This window comes from Pelodiscus sinensis, unplaced genomic scaffold, assembly GCF_049634645.1.
Source record: "Pelodiscus sinensis isolate JC-2024 unplaced genomic scaffold, ASM4963464v1 ctg35, whole genome shotgun sequence".
Lineage (NCBI taxonomy): Eukaryota > Metazoa > Chordata > Testudines > Trionychidae > Pelodiscus > Pelodiscus sinensis.
In genome coordinates this window covers 5,115,499-5,142,016 of record NW_027465908.1, presented here as the reverse complement: position 1 = coordinate 5,142,016, position 26,518 = coordinate 5,115,499, and the positions used below count along the sequence as shown (strand labels likewise).

Below are 26,518 nucleotides of genomic sequence, written 5' to 3'. Positions count from 1 at the left end.
TATGTTATAACATCAGTAATTCTGAAATAACGTTGCTGTGTAGATGTACCTCTAAAGACCTACTGTCTCTCGGTTTAACTCTTACAGGCAATCTTGTTTACTGACTAGTTGGGATGTCCAGAAAAGGGTAGTATCCCCATTCATCACAATGTTGGTTTTGACAGGATACATCAGATGGCCCCAGAAACAAATGATTTTTGTTTAAAACTTATGGCTAATGCTAAGAATGAAGAGTTTGTTGAACGAAAAAGTGTTGCTAAACTAAAGCGTGAAAACTGGCAGTCAAATACAACTACAGTCATTATGGGAGTGAGTTTTGAGCTGCCCCCATGCTATCAGGCCTGCTGAAGAAGCAAGCTAGCCAGATGGATTAAAGCAGGACAGGAAGTTGAATGCTGACCCAAAACTGGGCATCCCCCGATCCCAAGGTGGAAACCATGAAAAAAGTTTCTTCTCTTCTACAGAAACAGAGCTAGAAAAGGGGCTCTCTTAGATGTTGGGAGAGGGAGCAGCTGGAAGGTGGTCTTTTGGGAATGACACATTGGCTTCATCCGGATCCTTTGCTTCATTAATAAGGATCCCCAGGAGCAAATGCTTCTGAAATGGAATTCTGTCCAGAATGCACGACGGCAGCCATTTGCTTTCTTTAAAATTATGACTATACTTTATTTTGTAAGTTTTTACAAAAAATTATACAAATTGTGTATTTTCACATCATTGTACATTTGACTGTGATTATTCATAAGTGGTCCTTGTTAATACAAATAAACTATGTACCATTAAAAGAAATAACTGCCTAAATAAGCCTGAATTTTAGGTACCAAGAAAGGGGTAAGAGAAAGGGATATTTCTTATTTCCATGAGACCCTGCTACCCTCCAGCAAATTCCCAACATAAGCTATTATATATAACAGGTTTCACTTTACCTTCCAATGTAGGGAAAACTACAAATACTGAAAAGGGAAAAGAGTTTAAAAAGGGACAAAAATGTTAATACAGTATCTATTCTGCTGCAGACCTCTAAGCCTGCAATACTTAAAACTATAAATGAACAATACAGTGGAATTAGTTCTTTGGGTTCAACCATTTTACTTAACAAAAGCAAAGGCCAAAAAGATATAATAAAATTTAATAAAATTACAAGTCTAAGGCCCACATTATCTCTATGCCTCTCCACTCTATCTCATCACATTTTATAAGAAAGGGTAACAAGTTATTGCTCAAACAGATTTAAAATCTGAAGATACAACAATGAAGTACGGGGGCCAATTTTTTTTTAATTAGATATAGACTCTTCCCCTCTAGCTATGTCCAAGGAACCCTAAGCCTGTAAATGGCTGCAGCAGTCTTGGGGCTGGATATATTCTCCCCAGAAGTCGGTCAACAACTAACAGTCAGGCTGGCTCCCACAAACACACAGCACCCCAATGATGATCCCAATGATTGCTGACTTAGCAGAAGGGAAAAATAAGCCTCATACCAGTAGCTACCAATAGGAAGGCATGCCACCGCTAACTTACTACAGTCAGGAACACCTCATGATCACTATTTGTCTGGGAGGCCCTGAAAACATATTACCAAATGTGCCCTTTGATGAAATGCCCTGGTGACAAGAGTGATCCCTAAAAAAGAGTTTCCATTGCAAGTTACTGGCAGCCACAGGTATTTATTTCTTGATGTGGAATAAAAATAAAAATTAGATCAGTGTAGCAGCATCCAATCCAACGGCAGTTGGAGCATGTGGCAGGAAGTCACACTTTCTGGGTGCTCACAATATCATTCAGTTTTCCCTTAATCTTCAGGAAGTGCCTCTTGAACTCCAACCCATCACCCTAGGTAATAAAAACAAGTTTATTTTGTGGACTGTATGCATGTATAAATAGAAGAATGGGAATGCTGTAACTCCTGCCTATCTGAGGGACATTGGCTTCTATTCTAGATATTTAATTTTTTTTCTTTACAATCTTTATGTTCATTATTTATAATTAGTTAGCAAGAAATTCTACCACCACCTCCACTATTGTTATATGAATTGTATTACTTTTATAATCTTTTACAAAAGGTTTCTATTCTTGCCACTTCAGAGACAGCCATTGTGGATTTTCTCCAAATTAGGGTGCAGCACATATTCTTCTGTTTAAGATTTAAACATATTTTAATTTTATCTTTCAAGAAAGGAAATATGAAACATGGCAAGAAGACTTCCCACCTCTACTATTATGCTCTTAACAGCTTGTTCCAGTCATGACCTAACCAATTTCATAGATTTATTTTTCATGCACACATTTGAAAGTGCATTGATGAGTATTTTCCATAGAAACAAAATAATCTTAAAAAATTCTCTTTGAAATAGCAAACAAATCAATCTATTACTGTTAATTGTCATTAGAAGAGGCAGAAGCTGGAGGTCTCTGCCTCACTTGCAACAGTCTATTCTATACCTTTGCCTAGATATGAGCATCTTTAATATTAGGCTAGGTCTGTTTCACAGAATCACAGATAAGTACTACTGGAATGAATCTCATGAGGTCATCTAGTCCATTCCCCTACACTCAAGACAGGATGCTTAACCTTTTCTCAGAAAGTTATTATCCATCTCTCTCAGTGAGACACTATGGACCAAGTTTATGGCACAGGGAGCCCCATGCACACCAACAGTCGTAATACAGCTGTAGTTTTGGCAGACAGTTCAGCTAGTGTCTGCTGAGCTTCCACAAAAGTTGCCCAACTGTAGTCATGCTTTGTCCCCCACCATAGTAAGTATAAACAGAGCTGATTGGAGAAAGGGAATAAAGCTAGCTACACCTTCAAGGGCTTGATGCTGCTTCCATCGGAGTTCATAACTATTTTTCCTACTGATTTCCATGAAAGCAGGATTACGCCAGCCCAGCATGCTTCCCCAGTGCCCAGAAATCATTATGCTTTAGACCAGTGGTCTCCAACCTTTTTATACCCAAGATCATTTTTTAAATGTCAGGACAAGCCAAGATCTATCCCATCCCTTCCCCAAGACCCTACCCCTTCCTTGAGGCCCGTCCTCTCTGTTCCTCTTCCCTCCATCACTTGCTATCCCCGGACCTTATACACTCTCAGGGTATGGATACACTGCTGCTTTTTTTCGATCCTTCTGTTGGAAGAAATTTTTCCAACATTTGGCCTGTCCAGACTAGGCCAAATGTCAGAAAATCCCCTTTTTTTGGAAGCCCCCTCATTCCTTGTGGAATGAGGAATATAGGGGCTGCCAAAAGAGTGTGTTTGCTGGAAAAACTCCTGCAGTCTAGCCTCACTGGGTTGAGACAGGAGGTGCGGGCTCTGGGATAGGAATGAGGGATATAGGGTGTGAGAGGGTGAGAGGTGCAAAGGGTGAGGGATTTAGGGTGGGAAAGGGTGAGAGGTGCAAGCTCTGGGAGGGAATTTGGATGCAGGAGAATATGGAGAAGGGGCTGCTGGCTCAGGGAAGGGGCTCCAGGCTGGGGAGTGTCGGGCTCAGGTGAAGGACTGGGGTGCTGAGCAAGCCGCAGGCTTGTGGATGTGAAGATGCAGGAGTTTGGGTTGGGGTGTGTGAGAGGCTCAGGGCAAGGAGGTTGGGAGTATGATGGGCTCAGGACACAGATTTGCAGTGTGTGAATGGTGCAAGAGTGTTGTGGCAGAAGACTGACGATGTGGGGGTGCAGGAGTTTGGGGATATGAGAGGCTCAGGACAGGGGCTTCCAGTATATGATAGGCTCAGATCTGGGGTCAGGGTGGGGGGGTACAGGAATGTTATGATGCTGTGGCCAGATGAGGGGTGGGCCCCAATTGGGGGCTTGTTGGCCAGGCTTCATTTTTAAATAAAATATTATGTCAAACAAAAGATTTCAGCATTGTCTTTATTTATGAGAGGGGCGAGGAAACTGTTTTGAGTCAGGGGTCACGGACCCACAAAAAAGTCAGCCTGGGCCACACAAGGGAGATACAAAAATACAACCCCTCGAGCCTCACTAATGTGGCCCCAACTGTGCTGGTGGTGGCAGGGGACAGAGTGCTTATGGGTGCTGGGACAGGGTGCCAGGGCAGGGGTCTGGGGCAGGAGACAGGGTGCTGGGGCAGGAGACAGGATGCCGGGCCAGGGTGCCAATGGATGCTGGGGCAGGTTGCTTGTGGAAGCTGGGGCAGGAGACAGAGTGCCAGTGGGTGCCAGGGCAGCGTGCTGGGCCAGGGTGCCAGTGGGTGCCGGGGCAGAGGCCTGGGGCAGGAGACAGGGTGCTGGTGGATGCTGGGGCAGGGTACTTGTGGGAGTCCGGGTGGGGAGACGGGACAGGGATCGGTGCTGGGGATCCTGCAGCTGTGCGCTAAGGCCCAGGAAATGCGCGGGCTGCTCCCTCATTCTCCAAACAGCAGCCCAGTACCTGAAACGCTGGTCTGTCGAGCACCTGATGCCTTCCTGCATGGGGTGGGAACAAAGGGAGTCCTGGATCGCATCAGCTGGAGCTGGCGCACTAGAGACTTTATTCCCCTGCTGCCTTCCTGCGGGGGGGGGGAGGAGTCCCAGACTGCACCAGCCCCAACCACTTGGGCAGTGCGTGTTTTGCTCCTCCACTCCCTAAAGCAGCGCATGCCACCTGAGCAGCTGGAGCTGGCGCAGTCCCAGACCTCCATCCCCTTCCCCATGCGCAGGAAAGCAGCGGGGGAACAAAGAACCTAGTGTGTGACGGACCGACAATGCCTTCTCCCATAGTACTTGAAGACTCAAGGTGCTTGCTATCCACAATCATTAACTGGAAAGAGGATTTCCAGACAGTGAGCAGTAACAGCTTTTGCACTGCATTCAGTACCAGAGCCCAAGTTTCAGGAACCAGTGAAATAGTAACATTGCTCACTTCAATTCTGTAATAGAGATGTAGCCGTGTTAGTCTGGTCTTGCTGAAACAAAAGACAGGACTATGCAGCACTTTAAAGACTAACAAGATGGTTTATTAGGTGATGAGCTTTTGTGGGCCAGACAAACATCCACACCAACTAACACCTTAGAAGACTTTTGTTCCACCAGACAAGAAGTCTACTATACACACTTCTATTCTCTACAACAAAGAAAAGAGAATAAACTTTCTAAACTGCTCCACACCACAGGCTACAACAGCAACTACCTCAACCCACCGGATAATATTGTTAACCTCTCTAGCTACAAACTCAACCCAGAAGAAGAGTCTGTTTTATCCCGGGGTTTCTCTTTCTGCCCCACCTCTCCCACGAACTGGATTCAGTTTTGTGGTGACCTTGAGACTTTCTTTCACTGCCTCCGCCTATGAGAATATTTCCAAACTACCAATAAACATCAATCTGACCAACCAGATCCCCCCCATCAACACCAAAAGAAAAATAATTCTATATGGACTCCCCCTGACAGTTGGAATTACCATCTGGATTTCTATATACAAAGCTTCTGCAACAATGCACAGACTGACATTATTCACAAACGACAACAAGTGACATACAATCTCAGCCGTGCTAAACACTATGCTATCCAGAGTCTTAAAAACAACCTGGACATTATAATCAAACCAGCTGACAAAGGGGTTCTGTGGTCATTATGAGTAAGTCCGACTATGACCAGGAGGCAACCAGACAACTCTCCAACACCACATTTTACAGACCTCTCTCCTCTGATTCCACTTCAGAATACCAAAAGAAACCACACCGTCTCCTTAAAGAACTCCCTACATCTACTCGGGACCAAATCCACACAGAAACACCTTCTGAACCCCGACCAGGATTGTTCTATCTGCTTCCCAAAATCCATACACCTGGACACCCCAGACGTCCCATCATCTCAGGTATCGGCACACTCACTACTGGATTATCCAGCTATGTAGACTCTCTTCTCAAAACTTACACAACCAACACTCCCAGCTATCTTTGAGATACTACTGACTTCCTGAGAAAACTACAAAACATCGATAACCTCCGTGATAACACCATTCTTGCTACCATGGATGTAGAAGCTCTATACACCAACATCCCACATGGAGACGGATTACAAGCCATTAGAAACACTATCCCATAGGATACCACTGCCAATCTGGTAGCAGACCTATGTAACTTTGTTCTCACCCATAATTATTTCCAATTTGAGGACAACTTATACCTCCAGATCAGTGGCACAGCCATGGGTACCCGCATGACCCCACAGTACGCTAACATCTTTATGGCTGACTTAGAATGTTTCCTCAGATCCCGTCCCCTTTTACACCTTCTCTATTTACGCTACATTGATTACATCTTTATGATCTGGACCCATGGCCAAGAAACACTGGATGCATTCCACAGAGGCTTTAACAACCTATACCCCCCATCAACCTCAGCCTGGACCATTCTACATGAAAGATCCATTTCCTGGACACCACAGTACAAATCACCAATGGTAAATTAGATACCACTCTCTACAGAAAACCCACTGACTCACAGTTACCTACATACCTCCAGCTCGCATCCAGAACACAAACTACGATCCATCGTCTATAGCCAAGCCCTTCGATACAACCGCATCTGCTCTAATCCCACTGGCAGAGACCAGAAACGTCAGGATCTCTACCAAGCATTTATAAACTTCAATTACCCACCCAGAGAAATAAAACAACAAATTGAAAGAGCTAGATGAATACCCAGAAACCATCTACTTCAAGACAGACCCAAGAAAGCCAACAATAGAACACCACTTGTCATCACCTATAGCCCCTAACTTAAACCCATCCAACACATTATCAATAAACTACAGCCTATACTGGAACAGGATACTACACTCCGAGAGGCTCTGGGAGACAGACCCATAGTCTCTTATAGACAACCACCTAACCTCAGGATGATTCTTACCAGCAACCACAGGACATACCACACTAATACCAACACCCTGGAACATTCCCTTGCAACAAACCCCGTTGCCAGCTTTGTCCACATATTTACTCTGCTGACACCATCACTGGACCTAACCATTTCAGTTATAAGATCAAGAACACATATTCCTGCTCATCCAGAAATATAATTTGTGCCAACAGAGTCCGTCTGCTATGTATATTGGACAAACTTCTCAGACACTTTGCCAAAGAATCAATGCACACAAAACAGACATCAGTTTCACAACGAAAAAAAAGTTTCTTGCCATTTCAACCAGAATGGGCATTGTCTCAACGACCTTACTACCTCCATCCTGCTTCAAAGAGGCTTTAACACAAGACTTCAAAAAGAAGCCTCTGAACTGTCATTCCTGCTTAAATTTGACACTTTACGAATAGGCCTTAACAAAGATGCTAATTATCTCACACATTACAAAGATGCTTCCCCAATTATCACCTCTAATATCATCTCATAGGGTATGTCTACACTATCCCGCTAGTTCGAACTAGCGGGGTAATGTATGCATACCGCACTTGCTAATGAAGCCCGGGATTTGAATTTCCCGGGCTTCATTAGCATAAGCGGGGAGCCGCCATTTTTAAATCCCCGCTGCTTCGAACCCCGTGTAGCGCGGCTACACGGGGCTCGAACTAGGTAGTTAGGAATAGGCACCCTAGTCCGAACTACCTAGTTCGAGCCCCGTGTAGCCGCGCTACACGGGGTTCGAAGCAGCGGGGATTTAAAAATGGCGGCTCCCCGCTTATGCTAATGAAGCCCGGGAAATTCAAATCCCGGGCTTCATTAGCAAGTGCGGTATGCATACATTACCCTCCTAGTTCGAACTAGGAGGGTAGTGTAGACATACCCATAGTTATTAATCTCCCACCCTCATCCGCTCTCTGTTCTAAAATCTGATTTGTCTATTTTATATGTGTGCACTTTTTTTTTTTAAATTATATCCCTTTGATATATATGGTCATGCCAATTTTCTTCCACAATTTGATCTGAGGAAGTGGGTCTGGCCCACGAAAGCTCATCACCTAATAAACCATCTTGTTAGTCTTTGAAGTGCTGCATAGTCATGTCTTGTGTTTCAATTCCGTAGGTTCTCTCTTTGGTTAGACATAGACTACCAACGCAAGAACCCCTTTTCCATAGGCTTGTTGTCATATGCAAGCTGATCCAGTTTACTTTTAAACACTCACCCCTCTAATGGTAAAGTCCATTGGCTTATTTTGCATACCTTAGAAAGGCGGAAATCCACCAAAATCTTGTCTTCCATTTCTACCAAGTTCACCTTGAAAATTAGTTTATTATTCCTTCTATCAGTAGTTGATATGGTAACCTTTAAAGCAAATGAGAGAACATTTTTATGACAACAGGTTTCACATACTACGAGCATGTATGTATTATATTCACAGTATACCAGTGTTTCTGAAACTTTTTAAGACCAAGGAACACCAATTTTTTTTTTTTAAATGAGGAACACCAAGGATTTTTTGTTGGGGGGAGCGGGAAGTTATTGAGAAAAAAAGAGAAGGTTCGGGGGGGCACAGAAGGGTCGGGGGAAAGTTATTGAGAAAAAAAAAGGTTGCCTGCCCCTTTAAGGGTGCCCATTTTGAATTCTGATGTTCTCCGTGGCACATCAGTGTGCTGTGGAACATAGTTTAAGGAAACACTGCAGTATACTAATAGCTACGCTAAAGGAGTCTGACTAGGGATTTCATGTACAGATCTTGTGCTGGTTCAGAAAATGCTACATCTGACTACAGGATATTTTATAGGATTTGCAAATGGAATCAGAAGCATTAATTTGTTTAATTCCATGGACTCTACCTGGTTTGTGCAGCTTTTCTTCCAGACATAGCCCATCTTCTCACAGACCTCCTTCAAACTATTATAGGAGTGGTCAGCATCCAGCTTTGTAAAGAAACGGGTCATTCTCTTCACCAAGCGTTGCCATGGGTTCTGCAGATTAGAGATCAGATATATGAATTCTACAGATAACCAACTACCTTTCTTGGCTGAAAGTTTGGATAACACTCCTTTAATTTACTTGGATTTAAAATTAGGATAAAGTATCTGAAATGGTGTAAACTGAATCTTTACAGTCTGGAGCCAAAGAACAAAATTGCCAAGCTGCTGTGAACAAATACAGCGTTTTCAAATATTACCTGTGATGAGCCTGGGGTGCCAAGTAATTGACTATTAACTAGCATGTGCTCAGGGCATGCTGGCTGGGAGAAGCTGATCCCTTGCACTAGTTCGTTGATATTGGTTGGACTGCTGTCCCACAAGGAAATGCCAGTGCGAGGTTCTGGCTGAGAAGTGGAGTACCCCACTTTTTCTTCACTGAAACATGAAAACGTAATTAATTACAATCATTGTAATGTTACATTTCTCTTGTGATTTTCACACTGATGTAGCCCCCACACACTTTACACACAACACGAGGGGTTCCCAAACTTTTTGCTTGAGTGACTGCAATTTTGAAACTTACTTGTCAAGGGCTTCCTTTAACTCCAGACAGCAACAAAAAACAACTAAGCAATCCAAGGAATTTACGTGTTATTTAATGCTCTCAAGTGACAGATGAGCTTTCATATTGTGACAGTTCCTCAAAGTCCAACAGCATGATAGAAATTGTGCATCCAATCTCTGACATGCCATCAGCAGTAGCTCAGTGTGATCAAATATCACAAACAGATCTGATTTCTTTGCACAGTTTTGCAAATATACATGCATGGAAGTTAGGTTGCATGGTAGATCACGACAGATAAATGTCAACTAGCTTTGGATTCAGACCTTTAAATACCAGTTGCTCTCTGTGAATCATGCAGTGAGTCAACCAAGTAGACTGAGCAAGAGGGGGTTACTTACCTTGTGCAGTAATGGAGGTTCTTCAAGAAGGTTATCCCTGTGGGTGCTCCACCGTAGGTGTTCGGATGCCACTGCGTGCCTAGGTGGAGATTTTTAGTAGCAGTGCTCTTGGTGGGCTGCGCAGGCCACTACTATGCATGTGCAGCAACCATCCCTTCAGTTCCTTCTCTGCCCTGGAAGGAGAACCTAACAGTTCGAAGCGGGGTGGGGGCGGGGGGGAAGGAAGCACAAGATGAGTAAAAGGGAGACAGGTTGCCTGGAGCCGCAGCTCAGAGCCTTGAAAAACAGTTTCCCCTGTTGGGGCATGTATAGGAGGCGTCTTGAAATGCTCCCGCCTGAGTGTGCTAGCTGCACAGCTCAACCTCTCCCTTTCAGTTCCTCTTTTAGGCCCAAGACAGACAGACTCCAAGCAGAAGGGAGGGCTGTGGAGCACCCACGGGGATACACATCTTAAAGAACAGCTGTTACTGCATGAAGTGAGTAACTTCCCTTTTCTTCTTCGAGTGATGTCGCCATGGATGCTCCAGTGTAGGTGACTACAGAGCAGTATTCAATCCGGGTGGAGGGAGTTGGAGTCACTGTTTAGCGGCGGTGGACAAAACTGCTGTAGCCACTGCTGAATCAGAAATGAATTGTGTTAAGATGGCACAGTGTTTAGTGAAAGTGTGGTCTGATGACTATGTGGCAGCTTGGTAAATGTCTCTTAAAGGACATTGTTAAAAAAGGCCGTGGAAGCCGCTGTAGCTCTAGTAGAATGTACTCACGGTGGATGGTTCATTGGCCAGAGTATGACATCTAACTATGCATGTCGATATCCATTTTGAGATACGTTAGGATGAAATAGATGCACTTCTTGAGTGTTCAGCCATGGAAATAAAGTAATTGAGATTTACAAAATGGTCACGTTCTCTCCAAGAAGGCTAATACTCAGATATCTAGAGTATGTAGGCTAGCATCTTGGTGTGAGGCTTTGCGGAAAAAATAGGTAACACAATGGGTTCATTCATGTGGAATGCTGTATAGACTTTTGGTAAGAACACTAGGTGAGTCTCAGCATGACTCGGTCTTCTGTGAAAACCATGTATGGGGGTTCCGCCATAAGGGAAGTTCCCCTTCTCTCCTCACTGAAGTGACGGCTAGCAAAAAGCAGACTTTCATAAAGAGGAAGGGGAGTGCCACTGTGGCCAGTGGTTCAAAGAGGGGCCTGGTCAGATAACCCAAAACAAGGTTCAAGTCCTATAAGGTGGGGTGGGGTGCTATGGGGTGGATATACGTTGTGGAGGCCTTTAAGAAATCTTTTTGTGACAAGATGAGCAAATATGGAGAAACCAAGCACAGAGGTGTGAAAAGGAGGAAGTTACTCACTTCGTGCAGTAACGATGGTTCTTCGAGGTGTGTCCCCGTGGGTGCTCCACGTCTGGTGTCGGGCTGGTCCCAACGCCGCAAATCGGAGCTTGCCAGAGCTGTGTGTAAGTGGCCGGACTGCGCGCGTACGAGCCGGTTTTGCGCCTTTCATCTGCCGCGCACAGTCCGGTGCCCGCCAGTTCATCTCACCGCCTATCTGAAAGACTGAAAGACAAGATTCTGAAGCAGGGAGGAGGGCGGGTCGTGGAGCACCCACGGGGACACACCTCGAAGAACCATCGTTACTGCATGAAGTGAGTAACTTCCTCTTCTTCTTCGGGTAGTCCCCGTGGGTGCTCCACGTCTGGTGACTCCGAAGCAGTAATCTCAGTTAGACGTGGGCATCGGAATTGGGATTCTGAACACTAGGCAGCACTGCCAAGGCTACCGCTGAGTCAGAGAAGAAGTGCTGAACAATTGCATAATGCCTTGCAAAGGTGGAAGTAGAAGACCAAGTCGCCGCTCGGCAGATGTCCCGCAGAGGGACTCCTTTCACGAAAGCTGCCGACGTAACAACTGCTCGTGTCGAGTGGGCCCTAGGTTGCGACGTGAGCGGCTTCTTACAAATAGTATAGCAAGTTGTAATACAAGAGACAACCAGTTTAGAAATACGTTGAGCAGATAGACTCTCATCCTTAGAAGGCCCTGAAGTCGAAACAAAGAGTCGATCCGTTTTACGCAGAGTACGAGTTCTATCTATATAGAATGCCAAGGCTCTACGAACATCGAGGGTATACAGAAGAGCGTCACGCTGAGAGGTATGAGGTTTAGGCTCATTTATATGAAAATCTGTGCAGACTTTAGGTAGAAAGGCTGGATGAGTCCTCAGTATCACTGATTCTGCGTTGAAGACTGTATAGGGAGGCGTTGACATCAAAGCAGCTAATTTCGCTCACCCTACGTGCCGATGTTATGGCAAGAAGAAAGAGTACCTTCACTGTAAGGGTACGTCTAGACTACATGCCTCTGGCGACAGAGGCATGTAGATTAGGCTACCCGACAGAGTAAAATGAAGCGGCGATTTAAATAATCGCCGCTTCATTTAAATTTACATGGCTGCCGCGTTGAGCCGACAAACAGCTGATTAGCTGTTTGTCGGCTCAGCGCGATAGTCTGGACGCTCCCCTGCCGACGTCAAAGGGAGTTGTCGACAACCCAGGTATGCCTCCTGGGATGAGGCATACCTGGGTTGTCAACAACTCCCTTTGATGTCGGCAGGGGAGCGTCCAGACTATCGCGCTGAGCCGACAAACAGCTGATCAGCTGTTTGTCGGCTCAACGCGGCAGCCATGTAAATTTAAATGAAGCGGCGATTATTTAAATCGCCGCTTCATTTTACTCTGTCGGGTAGCCTAATCTACATGCCTCTGTCGCCAGAGGCATGTAGTCTAGACGTACCCTAAGCATCGACATGGGTTCCGTGGCCAACGATTCAAATGGTGGTTGAGTTAGGACATCAAGCACCAAATCAAGACTCCATGCAGGTGGCGGAGGCCTACGCGGTGGGTTAAGGTTAGCCAGTCCTTTGAGAAATCTAGTCATCATCGGATGGGAAAAAACCGACTTGCCTTCAATGGGATAGTGAAAAGCAGCTATCGCCGCCACATGGTCTTTAAGTGATGAGATGGAGAGTCCAGTCAACTGTAGCTGGAGGACATAGTCCAGTAAAACATGTAGTGGTAAAACAAGAGGGTCTAGAAGCGCACCAGCGCACGAACCTAGACCACTTGGACCGGTAAGTTTTCCTGGTGGAATCCTTCCTGCTGTGTAAGAGAACACGCTTCACCTGGTCCAAACAAAGATTCTCGGACGCGCTGAACCATGCACCATCCACGCAGTCAGGTGCAGAGTATCCAGCTTCGGATGAAGAAGGGAGCCTTTCTGTTGCGTGAGCAAGTATGGTAGGTAAGGCAATCGGTGCGGTGGTCATACGGAGAGCTGCAGAAGAGTTGAGTACCATGGCTGTCTGGGCCAAGCTGGGGTTATGAGTATCACTCGTGCCCTGTCCATCACGATCTTCTCGAGTACTCTGGGAATGAGTACAACAGGGGGGAATGCATACAAAAGCGATGTGCCCCAATGAAGGAGAAATGCATCTCCCAGAGAGTGATCGCCCAGTCCTGCTCTGGAACAGTAAGCTCTGCATTTCTCATTGGCACACGTGGCGAACAGATCTATCACCGGAAAGTCCCACCGATGGAAGAGAGGTAAGAGGACATCCGTGCGGATCACCCACTCGTGGTCTTGAGAGAAATGCCTGCTCAGCGCTTCCGCAGTGGTATTGTTCGCACTCGGTAAGTATGACGCGACTATAAAAATGTTATTTTGAATGCACCAGTTCCAGAGGCGGATCGCTTCTGCACAAAGTGAATGGGATCGGGCACCCCCCTGTCTGTTCACATAATACATCGCCACTACATTGTCTGTGAGAATTCTCGTGACAGTGCCTCTTATGTGTAACTTGAAGTGTCTGCAGGCACGAAACACCGCTCGGAGCTCGAGAAGGTTGATATGGAGCATCATCTCCGTCGTGGACCAACGGCTTTGAACTGTTTTTGCGCCCATGTGGGCACCCCAGCCGATGAGAGAAGCGTCTGTGGTTATCTCCACTGACAGCTGTGGAGTGTGAAAGGGGACTCCTGACAGCATGTTGTTGCGATCGGTCCACCATAAGAGGGAGTCTTTAACATGTGCCGGTAGCACCACGGTCTTGCGGATGCTGTGCCTGGTTGGATTGTATACCGTGTTTAGCCAGTGCTGTAGACACCTGAGGTGTAGCCTTGCGTGGCGGACTATGATTGTAGTCGACGCCATATGACCCAGAAGCTGGAGGCATACGTGTACCGGGAGCGTTGGAGCTTGCAAGACTGTTTTTATCAGGTCTTGCATAAGTTGAAAACGCACGACTGGCAGATGAACTTTTTCTGACTGGAAGTCGAGACACGCTCCTATGAAGTTTAGAATTTGTGTTGGTTGCGGCCGTGATTTTTGAATGATCACAATAAGGCCAAGGGAGTCGAACAAATCCCAAGTTGCGACCACCACGTGATGTGCTTCGGACTGGGTGTGTCCCTTGATGAGGCAGTCATCGAGGTAGGGGAAAATGGAGATTCGTGTTCTGCGTAGATGGGCAGCCACTACCGCCAGCATTTTGGAGAACACCCTTGCAGCTGAGATGAGGCCGAAAGGCAGTACCCTGTACTGGAAATGGTCGTCGCCCACTACGAATCTCAGAAAACATCTGTGCGCTATGTGTATTGTCACATGGAAGTATGCGTCCTGCAAATCTAGGACTGTGAACCAGTCTCCTTTGTTTAGTGCTGGCATGATCTTGGCCAGTGTGGTCATTTTGAAGCGCTGCTTTCAGATGAAACGATTTAGACCTCTCAGGTCAAGGATGGGTCTCCACCCCCCGGATTTCTTGGGAACTAGGAAATACCTGGAGTAAAACCCTTTCCCCCGGAATTCGGTGGGTACTCGCTCTATGGCTCCAATCTCGAGCAGATGAAAAACTTCTTCTCGAAGAGCGGCCCTGTGAGATGGGCCCCTGAGAAGGGAGGGGGTGGGAGGGGTAGTAGGTGGGACTGAGGCAAATGGGATCGTAAGGCCTGATAATATGACCTCTAGGACCCATCGGTCCGAGGTAATGCTGGCCCATTGATGAAGAAATGGCCTCAGGTGGTGGTGGAATAAGGTGGTGGCAGGCTTTAGTGTGTTGACCAGTGGAGATGTGTTCGAGTCCCCTGCACAGGAGTCAAACCTGCTGCTTCTGAGGAGGCCGAACTGAAGCGCGGTTCTGCTGCTGACGTTTGCACTGAGGGCGCTGTCTAAATTTCGGTTGGTCAGATCCGCGCTGCTGTTGCTGCTTATAGGAGAAGTAATCATATCTCCTTGGAAAGGGATAGTATTGCCTGCGTTTGAAAAATGGCGTATACATCCCAAGAGACCGAAGGGTAGTACGAGAGTCCTTGCCCGAATGGAGAACCTCATCGGTGGCGGAGGCAAACAGATTTTGACGATTAAAGGGTAAATCTTCCACTTTGGTCTGCAACTCCTTAGGGGCTCCTGCCGACAGTAACCAGGAAGCTCTTCGCATCGCAATACCTGTCGCCATCGCTCGAGCGGCTGTGTCGGCAACGTCCGCGGCGATCTGAAGCGATGTTCTACAGGCAGTGAACCCTTCTGGGACAACTGCTTTAAGGAGAGACCTCTTATTGTCAGGGAGGTGTTGCATAAGTTCCGGAAGCTTGGAGTAGTTGTCAAAGTTATGGTTTGACAAAAGAGCAGCATAATTGGCAACCCGCAGGAGCAAGGTTGAGGAGGAGTAAACTTTTCGGCCAAAATAGTCCAATTTCTTTGTATCCCTATCCGGTAGGGAATTTTTAAAATGGGGCATCTTACTCTTATGGCGAACCACATCCACTATCAGGGAATTTGGCTGTGGGTGACTGAACAGAAAATCCAAACATTTGGATGGGACAAAATACTTCTTATCCACTTTCTTATTGGTGGGTGGTATTGATGTTGGCGTCTGCCAGATGTCCTGTGCTACCTCCATGATAGCATCATCTATTGGGAGGGCAATCTTTCGTTGCTGTTTGGAATGTAAATTCTTGAATAACTTATGCTGTTTAACCTGGGACTCAGTAAGCTGTACTTCCTGGGATTGTGCGACACGTTTAAAGAGGTCTTAGAATTCTTTAAGATCATCAGGAGGAGACGTTTCGCTCAGAGACACCAGTTCATCCCTCGAAGGCACAGGTGAGCAGGCATAAGGAGACATGTCCAGGTCAGTTTCTGAGAGTTGTCCTTCCTCTAAGTCTGACATTTATGATTGGGATACCAAAGAACGAGAAGGTATCGTACGTCGTAGTGGGGAGTGTTTGAGAATCTCTGAATGACCGGAGAGTGGGCTAACAGACCGACAGGAACATGGAGACCTGCGATGAGATCGATAGTTACTGTGATGAGATGATTCAATATAGTAAGGTCCATGATGGTGGGTATAACATTGGTAAGACCATGCAGGTGACGAATGTCTAGAAGACCTAGTACTGCTATATCTGACATAATGGGTGCTTCGTGAACGAATCGGTGAGCGAGAGCATCTTGTAGGAGAACGAGATCTTAGAACATCCGTGGTGTGAGCAGCTACGCTCTCTATAATAATGGCGACGAGATGAGAGACTTCGGTGATGATATTCCCTCTGCTCTCTTGTATGACATGTAGAAGCACCAGGGTGAGGAGATGGATCCCAAGAAAACCCTGGGGAGGTACGCAGGGAGATTTCCTGGGTATTTGATTTTGATACTGGAAGCTGTCCAGAGCCTGGAGACTGAAGGGTTAAAGGCTCAGAAGGGAGAATCTGGGCAGGAGTATGCTGCTCCGGTGCTGGTGCTGAGGACAGCTCCGTGTGAGGAGCAGTCATTGCAGGCATTTCAGCACCCGGTGCGGACAGGTCCGGTGCCGCTGTAGCTGGCCCTTTAAGAAGCCCCTGTGCAGATTGCGGTGCCGGCGGCTGCCGCGATCAGAGAAATGCCGGCCGGTTTCTTTGCAGTAGGAGCACGGGTTACCCTTGAGCCCGAGGTACCCGGCTATCACCTGCGCTCACCCGCGATTGCGGAGCAGCAGGCAGGGAATGAGTGGGGGAGGCTCTCTTCATTTTGGGTGAAGGCACAGCCTCGGAAGTAGCCCTCCGCTTTTCAGCTGTGGGGTCTGAGGCAGAGGATCCTGAAGCAGTGGAAGGAAGGAGAGCCTTATTGAACAGGATCTCTTTTAAACGACGCTCCCGCTCCTTGTGGGCTCTGGTCGTCAGGCTGGCACAGTGGGTGCACTTTTGGGGGATATGTGCCTCCCCAAGGCAACGGACACAAGCCGAGTGCCCATCTGACACTGGCATTGGCTGAGCACACCTGGAACATTTTTTAAAACCAGGGGAGCCCGGCATTTTGCACTGTGAGAGGGCTGACAGTTAGCGCCTCCTAAATGCCGCCTTTTTTTTGTCCTTCACCGGCTTTCTTTCCCTTATACTTCTTTATCACAAAAGTTATTATTTCTTTCTCTTTTTTTGTTGTTTGCTTTGTTTAACTGTTAGTTTAAAACATTAAGAGTAACAGGGAGAAACGGTGAATGAGGGGAATGTCTTTCCTGCGGTCTGCTTGTTCGGGTTTTCTCTCAGCGTGTTTTTTTTTTTTTTTTAAACAAGGAGCCCGCAACCCGAGCTGATGAGGAACGGTTTTAATCTTTTCAAATTTCCCCTCAGGTAGCTGCCTGAAGGAGAAGGAGAAGCTCTGTTTGAGGAGAAAGGGGGAGCTCATCTGTGACCCAAGGCGGATGAGAAGAACTGGAGGGTGCCGGACCGCACGCGGCAGATGAAAGGCGCGAAACCGGCTCGCTCGCGCGCGGTCCAGCCACTCACACACAGCTCTGGCAAGCTCCGATTTGCGGCGCCGGGACCAGCCCGACACCAGACGTGGAGCACCCACGGGGACTACCCGAAGAACTGTTATTGCGGAGAGATGGACCCTTAGAGAAGACAGCGAAAGCCCCATTGTCTTAAGATCTAGCACATAGTCAAAGATGGTGTTCAGTGGGGACGTTCAAAGGTCTATGTTGGCTCTCTGACACCACTGGGAGAACCGTGTCCATTTTTGCAGTTAATTTTTTTGTGTAGACAGTCTCCTGCTATGGCGGAGAAAATACTTCACGTGCTGAGAACATCGGTCTTTTACTTCTGATGAAGAGAATGTAGCTGTGGGTGAAGCCTCTTCCTGTTGTTCTGAGAAAGAAGATCCGCTCGAAGTGGTAATGGCTAGGGAGGTTGAACCACGAGTCAGGTATGGGTACCAAGTCTGGCGTGACCATGACGGAACTATCAGGATGACAAAAGCCCCGTCCATGTGGATTTTGTTTGTGTAGGACTCTGGGAATAAGTGATATGGGGGGAAGCATAATCCAGAGGGCTGTCCATTTGATCAGAAATACATCTCATAGACTCATAGACTTTAAGGTCAGAAGGGACCATTATGATCATCTAGTCTGACCCCCTGCACAGTGCAGGCCACAGAATTTCACCCACCCCTCCCAGAATAATCCTCTCACCTATATCTCAGATATTGAAGCCTTCAAATACTTTGAAGACCCCAAGATGCAGAGAATCCTCTAGCTGTGATCTGTACCCTATGTTACAGAGGAAGGCGAAAAACCTCCAGGGCCTCTGCCAATCTACCCTGGAGGAAAATTCCTTCCTGACCCCAAATATGGCGATCAGCTAAACCCTGAGCATGTGGGCAAGACTCATCAGCCAGACACCCAGAAAGTTCTCTATAGTAACTCCTATCATCCCTCCATTGACCTATTCCCACTGATAATGAATGGTCAAGTAGTTACCAAGATCATGTTATCTCAAACCATCCCCTTCATAAACCCATCTAGTTTAATCTTGATGTCTGCTAGATCTTTTGCCCCCACTACTTCCCTTGGAAGGCCATTCCAGAACCTCACTCCTTTAATGGTTAGAAACCTGCATCTAATCTCAAATCTAAACTTCCTACTAGCCAGCTTATATCCATTTGTTCTTTTGTCCACATTGGTATTAAGCTTAAATAATTCCTCTCCCTCCCTGGTATTTATCCCTCTAATATATTTAAAAAGTGCAATCATGTCCCCCCTCAGCCTTCTTTTGGTTAAAGTAAACAAGCCAAGCTCCTTGAGTCTCCTTTCATAAGACAGGTTTTTCCATTCCTCGGATCATCCTAGTGGCCCTTCTTTGTACCTGTTCCAGTTTGAATTCATCCTTCTTAAACATGGGAGACCAGAACTGCACACAGTATTCCAAATGGGGTCTCACCAATGCCTTGTATAATGGCACTAACAGCTCCTTATCCCTACTGGAAATACCTCGCCTAATACATCCCAAGATCGTATTAGCCTTTTTCACGGCCAAGTCACAATGGCGGCTCATAGTCATTCTATAATCAACCAGGACTCCGAGGTCCTTCTCCTCCTCCGTTACTTCCAACTGATGTGTCCCCAGCTTATAACTAAAATTCTTGTTGTTAATCCCTAAATGCATAACCTTACACTTTTCACTATTAAATTTCATCCTATTGCTATCACTCCAATTTACAAGGTCATCCAGATCTTCCTGTATGATATCCCGATCCTTTTCTGAATTGGCAATAGCTCCCAACTTTGTGCCATCCGCAAATATTATTAGGACACTTTCACTTTTGGTGCCAAGATCAGCAATAAAAAGATTAAATAAAATTGGCCCCAAAACTGATCCCTGAGGAACTCTGCTAGTAACCTTCCTCCAACCCGACAGTTCACCTTTCAATATGACCCGCTGTAGTCTCCCTTTTAACCAGTTGCTTATCCACCGCTCAACTTTCATATTAATCCCTATCTTTTCCAATTTAACCAATAATTCCCCATGTGGTACTGTATCAAATGCCTTACTAAAGTTGAGGTAGATTAGATCCACTGCATTTCCTTTATCTAAAAAAACCTGTTACTTTCTCAAAAAAGGAGATCGGGTTGGTTTGGCACGATCTGCCTTTTGTAAAACCATGTTGTAATTTGTCCCAATTGCCATTAGCCTCAATGTCTGTAGCTACTTTCTCCTTCAAAAATTTTTTCCAGGATCTTACATACTAAAGATGTCAAACTAACAGGCCTATAGTTACCTGGGTTGCTTTTTTTCCCTCTCTTAAAAATCGGAACTATATTAGCAATTCTCCAGTCAAATGGTACAACCCCTGAGTTTAGAGATTTATTAAAAAAATTTTGCTAATGGACCTGCAAGTTCATGTGCCAGTTCCTTTAATATTCTTGGATGAAAATTATCTGGGCCCCCCGATTTACTCCCATTAAGCTGTTCAAGTTTGGCTTTTACCTCGGATATGGTAATATCTACCTCCATATCTTTAGTCCCATTTGTTAACTTACCATTATCCCTAAGCTCTTCATTAGCCTCATTAAAGACTGATGCAAAGTATTTGTTCAAATATTGGGCCATTCCTAGATTATCCTTAACCTCCACTCCATCCTTAGTAATTAGCGGTCCTACTTCTTTTTTTGTTTTTTTCCTATTTAAATGGCTATAAAACCTTTTACTATTGGTTTTAATTCCCTTTGCAAGGTCCAACTCTACCTGACTTTTAGCCTCTCTCACTTTGTCCCTACATGCTCTAACCTCAATAAGGTAGCTTTCTTTACTGATCCCTCCCATTTTCCACTCCTTACATGCTTTCTGCTTTTTCTTAATCACCTCTCTGAGATGCTTGCTCATCCAGCTTGGTCTAACACACCTGCCTATAAATTTTTTCCCTTTTCTAGGGATACAGGCTTCTGACAGCTTCTGCAACTTTAACTTAAAATAATTCCAGGCCTCTTCCACTTTAAAATCCATAATTTCTTTAGTCCAATCAACTTCCCTAACTAATTTCCTTAATTTATTAAAGTTAGCCCTTTTGAAATCAAAAACCCTAGTCTCAGATTTATTTGTTTATCCTTCCATTTAATTTAAACTGAATTAGCTCATGATCACTCGAGCCAAGGTTGTCTCCTACAACCATTTCATCTATGAGGTCCTCGCTACTCACCAAAACCAAATCTAAAATAGCATCCCCCCTTGTTGGTTCAGCAACTACTTGATGAAGGAATTCATCAGCTATCACATCTAGGAAAATCTGAGCCCTATTATTATTACTAGCACTTGTTCTCCAGTCTATATCTGGAAAGTTGAAATCTCCCATGATTACGCAGTTTCCATGAGTATTTACTTCATTAAAAACATTAAAGAGGTCTCTATCCATATCCAAATTGGATCCTGGTGGTCTATAACACACCCCAAGCACTATCCCAGGGGAGGATCTGATAGTTTTCTTCCCCAAATGTGATTTTTGCCCAAACGGACTCTGTCTTCTCCATTCCATCACTTTTTATTTCTTTATAATCTACCTCATCTTTGATATACAATGCGACTCCACCACCTTTACCCTTATTTCTGTCTTTCCTAAACAGCACATACCCTTCAATACCTGTACTCCAGTCATGCCTAGTATTCCACCATGTTTCAGTTATTTCTATAATATCTGGTTTCACTTCCTGGACCAATAGCTCTAGTTCCTCCTTTTTGTTTCCTAGGCTCCTCGCATTGGTGTACAAACATCTGAATTTTTGCTGTTTGGCCTCATTCACATTCTTTACCCAATTTGGCATGGACGTTATACCTCCAAAATGACCTATTAGACTAGTATCCACCCCACCCTTCCTCATGTTCATTCTCCTACCCCCAACTATATCCTTTCTTACTTCGTTTTCCTCCTTCTCAGTGTTAAAATCTGGCATAGAGATTACCTGGGCATCTCCCAACCATCTCCCCCAAGTTCCTAGTTTCAAGCTCTCAATCAGTTCAGCAGGCCTCCATCCTAGAAGTCTACTTCCCTCCCTACTTAGGTGAAGTCCATCACTAGAGAACAGTCCTCTGTCCATAAACGCCTCCCAGTGACCATACATCCCAAAGCCCTCCTTATAGCACCACTGCCTAAGCCATCTATTGATCATCATAATCCTGTCACATCTTAGTTGCCCTTCTCTAGGAACAGGCAGAATCCCACTAAAGATCACCTGAGCCTCAATTTTCTTGAGCATCCTCCCCAGCCTAGCATAGTCTCCCTTAATTCGGTCCAGCGAGAATCTAGCCATATCATTTGTTCCTACATGATGGATGATCAATGGATTCCTTCCTGCTCCCTTAATAATCCTCTTCAACCTCAGTTCCACATCTCGTATCTTAGCACCTGGCAGACAGCACACCCTTCTATTCTCTGGATCTATTCTTCTCAATAAGGAGTCCCCAATCACATAGACCTGCCTTTTCCTAGTGACAGTGAAATTCTCTGGTCTATCTCTAGCTTCCTCTGGCTGCAAGTCCTTGCCATTCCTATTTTCCCTTGTAATCCTCTTTAACCCATCCTGTATCCTCCTAATGCTCATTATTGGTGTTGTCTCCATTAAGTCTTCCCCTTTATCTATGGGACTAGCCACTCTTCTCTTCTTCCTCACCCTTCTTCATTCTCCAGCTCCACATACCTGTTCTTGTGCTCTATTTTTCCTTCACTGACCCATCTTTTCCTCTGCCTGGTTCTCTGAGTCACATGCTTCCACTGTCCATTTTCTTCGCCCAGCAGTCTCCCCTCTGAGGCCCTTGATCCTGCTTCCATCTGCATATCTAAACTTTCCCCTTCAGCCACGTCATGCCTTTGCCCCATCATCTGCTCAAACTCCTATGGAATGTTTACCAATCCCGCTCGGGAACAGAATTGGGGGCATTTAGTAATCTTGGGAGAAGCAAAGAGGTCTATTGATGGCCACCCCCACTGGTTGAATACTGAGTTGGTGACCTTGTAATTCCCATTTGTGATCCATGGTGAATTTGCAGTTCAGGGAGTCTGCTTTGGTGTTGCTGGCCCCAGGTAGGTAAGATGCTACAAGTGTGACCCGGTTGAGGATGTACTAATTCCATAGGCGGATAGCTTCTGCGCATAGGGAGTGGGCACCACCTTGTCTATTATATAAAACATCATAGAGATGTTGTCCGTCAGGATGCAGACTGTACAACGTGCAATGGTATCTCGTTCAGAGACCATCTGCCCTGGACCACTAGTAATTCATATGGGCTCCCCAGCCAAGGAGAGACATGTCTGTGGTAATTTGTATAGTGGGCTCCATTTGGTAGAATGGGACGCCCCGCCAGATGACTGTACGGTGATGTTTACCATTGCAAAGATGCGAGAACGTTTGGTGGTATGGTAACTTTGTTTCGAGAGTGTTGAGATGGGATGTACACTGTTGCAATCCAGAGCTGAAAGCAGATGAAGTGTAGACAGGCATGATGGACCATGTAAGCAGTTGCAGCCATGTGACCCATGAACCGGACGTAGGTGAGTATCATGGTAGTCATGGATATCATGTTTATCATGTCTTCTATAGTTATGAATCATTGTCAAGGTAAGTATGCGTGAACTGTGACTGAATCTAGACAGGCGCCGATAAACTCTATGTCTTGGACTGGGTGCAGTGTTGATTTCTGTTAGTTGATTAGAAGGCCTAGACGACTGAGGAGGGTTCTGGTTATGTTTATCATGGAGGTGGTTTCCTCCCGTGATGCCCCTTTTATCAGGCAGTTGAGGTAAGGAAAGATGATGTGTTGTTGCCTGAGGTATGCAGCAATGACTGCTAGTACCTTGGAAAATACCCAGGGAGCTGATGAAAGACCAAAAGGTAGGATTTTGTATTGAGAATGGTCTGGTCTAAGAGTAAAGTATAGGTAAAGCCTGTGTGCTGGATGGATGGCAACATGAAAGTAAGCATCTTGCAGGTTGAGGGCTGCAAACCAGTCCCCTTGATCTAATGCCGGAATAATTGTCGTGAGTGTGACCATCTTGAATCGGTGTTTCTTGAGAAATTTGTTCAGTTTGCAGAGGTCGAGGATTGGTCTCCAACCCCTAGTTTTTTTTCTCGCGAAGTAGTAATTTGAGTGTTTCCTGGGGTACCCTCTCTATGGCCCCAATCTCTTGTTTTAGTAGGATCTCATGAGAAGGGTCCCTAAAGAGGGACAGGGTAGGCGGTAGGGTGTGTATGTGGGGGGGAGGGGAGGGTAGCAGTAAATGGGATAGTATATCTTACTTAAATTATTTCCAGCACCCAGTGGTCTGATGTTATGGACTACCATTGTGGTAGGAAGGGGCGCAAATGGTGGGTAAAAAGATGGCCATGTTGTCTTGGCATTAGATCGTGAGGGAGGTCTTGCGGACCCTTGACCACACCCTCAAATCTGCTGTTTTGTAGCTTGGTTAGTAGAGGGGTGACCCTGGTTAGAATGCCTTCTCTGTGCCCACTGTCTCGGGCTGGTATCTTCATATGGTCTCTGTGGTAATCCATTATATTGACTATATCTGTTGTGGTTATGGGCGGGGGAGGAGGACGGTATATTTTTTCCACCTGTAGGATGGGGTATACATTCCCAAAGTGCAGAGCGTAGTCCTTGAATCTTTACTATTGTGCAGAACTTAGTCTGTCATAGCTGCGGCCAACTTCAATTTATCAAATGGCAAGTCTTCCACTTTAGACTGAAGTTCACAGGGAACACCAGAGGCCAGTAGCCAGGAAGCCTTGGGCATTACCACCACAGTAGCTGTCGCACTAGCTGCAGTATCAGTGACATCCAACGCAGTTTGTAGAGTGGTGCAGGAGACTGTATGACCCTCATGGATTACTGCTTTGAGAATAGGTCTTTTCGACTCAGGGAGGTATTGCATGAGATCTCCCAATTTGGAATAGTTATCAAAATTGTGGTTTGCCAAAAGGGCAGAGTAATTTGAAATTCTCAAATGTAGCGTGGAAAAGAGAGTAGATTTTTCTGCCAAAGAGATCTCACTTCTTACGAGCTTTGTCTTGATTACAAGGACCTATACTATTGCAAATTAGATCTCTGCTGGACTGATTCCAAAGAGTTCGCTTTGGGGGGGGGGGGGTGTGAACAGAAATTCTGTCTTTTAGGGGAACAAAATATTTTCTGCCTACCCTTTTGTTGGTAGGTTGAATAGATGCAGGTGTTTTCCATAGTTCATCCGACTTTTCCATAATTGCCTCATCTATAAGTAAAGAGTGTCTTCCTGTGTAATGTAGGGTGTCGATTTTTTAATAAGTGGTGCTGTTTCTTCTGCACTTCTTGGAGGGAAACTTGTTGGTTTGCCACCACTCTTTTAAAGAACTCCTGGAATTGTTTAAGATTATCTGTTGGGCAAGTGTCAGATGGTATGACCGTTTGTGATGGAGAGTTATCTGATTGGAGCACATCGAGTGCGTGAGTGTCTGTGTCTTTGTCAGGAACTTGACCCTCCTCCTCCTCTGAGTCTTCTGTAGGAGGCAGGGATCGGGCTGCGGGCAAGCTTCTTTTTGCTGGGGTTGAGTGAACTGAGGACCAGTATTTATATGGGTCCCAGTGTTCCCAAGGCACCCACTGTGGTGAGTAAAGTGCGGGTGGGTAAGCCCAATATTAGTGCCAAGGGCGTTGATGTGGTCCAGCTCTATAACAGTACAAGCGTGACCTCATCAGCGATGTATGCCGTGAGGAGAATACGGTCAACTGATCATCAAGAGGTAAAGGGCTATGGTGAGACAACAGCAGAAATTTTAACATGTGAGGAGAGCCCCTGGCAGAGGACCTTGTGGGTGACAGACCTGCAGAAGGAGGACATGAGTATTGATGCTTGCTCTGTTTTTCAACATTTTATTTCGGTATCTCAGGTGCTGCCTGGCTCAGCCCAGGGTCCATGAGCACTGCTGGCATGGGTGCACACGGTGCTGTTGGAGCAGGTGCCGCTTTAACTGAGTGAGCCGCTTTTCCTTGTAGCTTCATGGTGCCAGTTTCTCATGCGGTGCCGAACGTGTGGAATGCTCCCGGGCTTCTGCCGGCACCAAGGAAGCACGCACCAGTCCAGGTGCTAGCCCTGAAGCTCTCCCAGCTGCTTTGGTAGTGGGGGTCCCCATGGTGCTCCAGGTCTCTGCCCTGCTAATTCTTGGGGAGAAGGAAGAGGGAAGACCGCATGATGGTGAGGATCTCTTTTTTGAAGTTTTCCTGGGGAGTGGGGAAGTAGGCCTTTTTGAGGCGAGTCTTTCTACGGTCGGGAGGTATTCTCAGCCGGCTGTAAAGCTTTATCAAATAGGATGATCCTGAGGCGGTGCTCTCTATCTTTTCTGGCTCTCACCTTGAGGGAGAAACAATGGTTACATCTTTGTGGTGTGTGGGTTTCCCCCAAACACCGTATACATAATGAATGGCCCTCTGATACAGGCATGGACTCCCAGCACTCCTCTCAGTTTTTAAAGCCTGAGGAGCCCAACCATAATTTGGTTGTTTAAGGTGCAATCTCGTTATTTCCTTTCTTCTTGTCTTTCTCTTTTCTCTTTCCTCTTTTTTTTTTTTTTTTTGAGACGGGGAAGAGCCAGAAGAAGCATGGTTCATGGAGGCACTGAGCGGGAAGCTGCGTTCAAATCCCCTGAGGAGAGAATTTGTGTGTGTGTGTGCGCGCGCACGCATGTGTGTGTGTGTGTGTGTGTGTGTGTGTGTGAAAATGAACAAGGGAAACTATCTAATAACTTGTGGAAAAGTAAGAGAGGTAATAGGCTGACAGGGAAATATTAAATTAAATTAAAAAATTAAATTAATGGAGATTGCCTATCTCCTAGAATTGGAAGGGACCTTGAAAAGTCATTGAATCCAGTCCCCTGCCTTCATAGCAGGAACAAGTACCATCCCTGACACATTTTTGCCCCCAAATCTCTAAATGGCCT

The 26,518-nt window shown here is 45.8% G+C and overlaps 1 protein-coding gene across 2 annotated transcripts in view; it reads right to left on the bottom strand.

The window, feature by feature from the left end:
• Positions 1-635: 635 nt before the first annotated feature.
• Positions 636-26,518, bottom strand: part of LOC142824428 (serine/threonine-protein kinase Chk1) — a 74,649-nt gene continuing 48,766 nt past the window's right edge. For both annotated transcript variants that reach the window (XM_075916370.1, XM_075916371.1), the window contains 4 exons: positions 9,045-9,222; positions 8,707-8,838; positions 8,114-8,215; positions 636-1,832 (listed from right to left, as the gene is read on the bottom strand). In XM_075916370.1, coding sequence (XP_075772485.1) covers positions 1,752-1,832; positions 8,114-8,215; positions 8,707-8,838; positions 9,045-9,222 — 493 coding nt within the window. In that variant the 3' untranslated portion in view covers positions 636-1,751. The remainder of the gene's footprint in view (positions 1,833-8,113; positions 8,216-8,706; positions 8,839-9,044; positions 9,223-26,518) is intronic.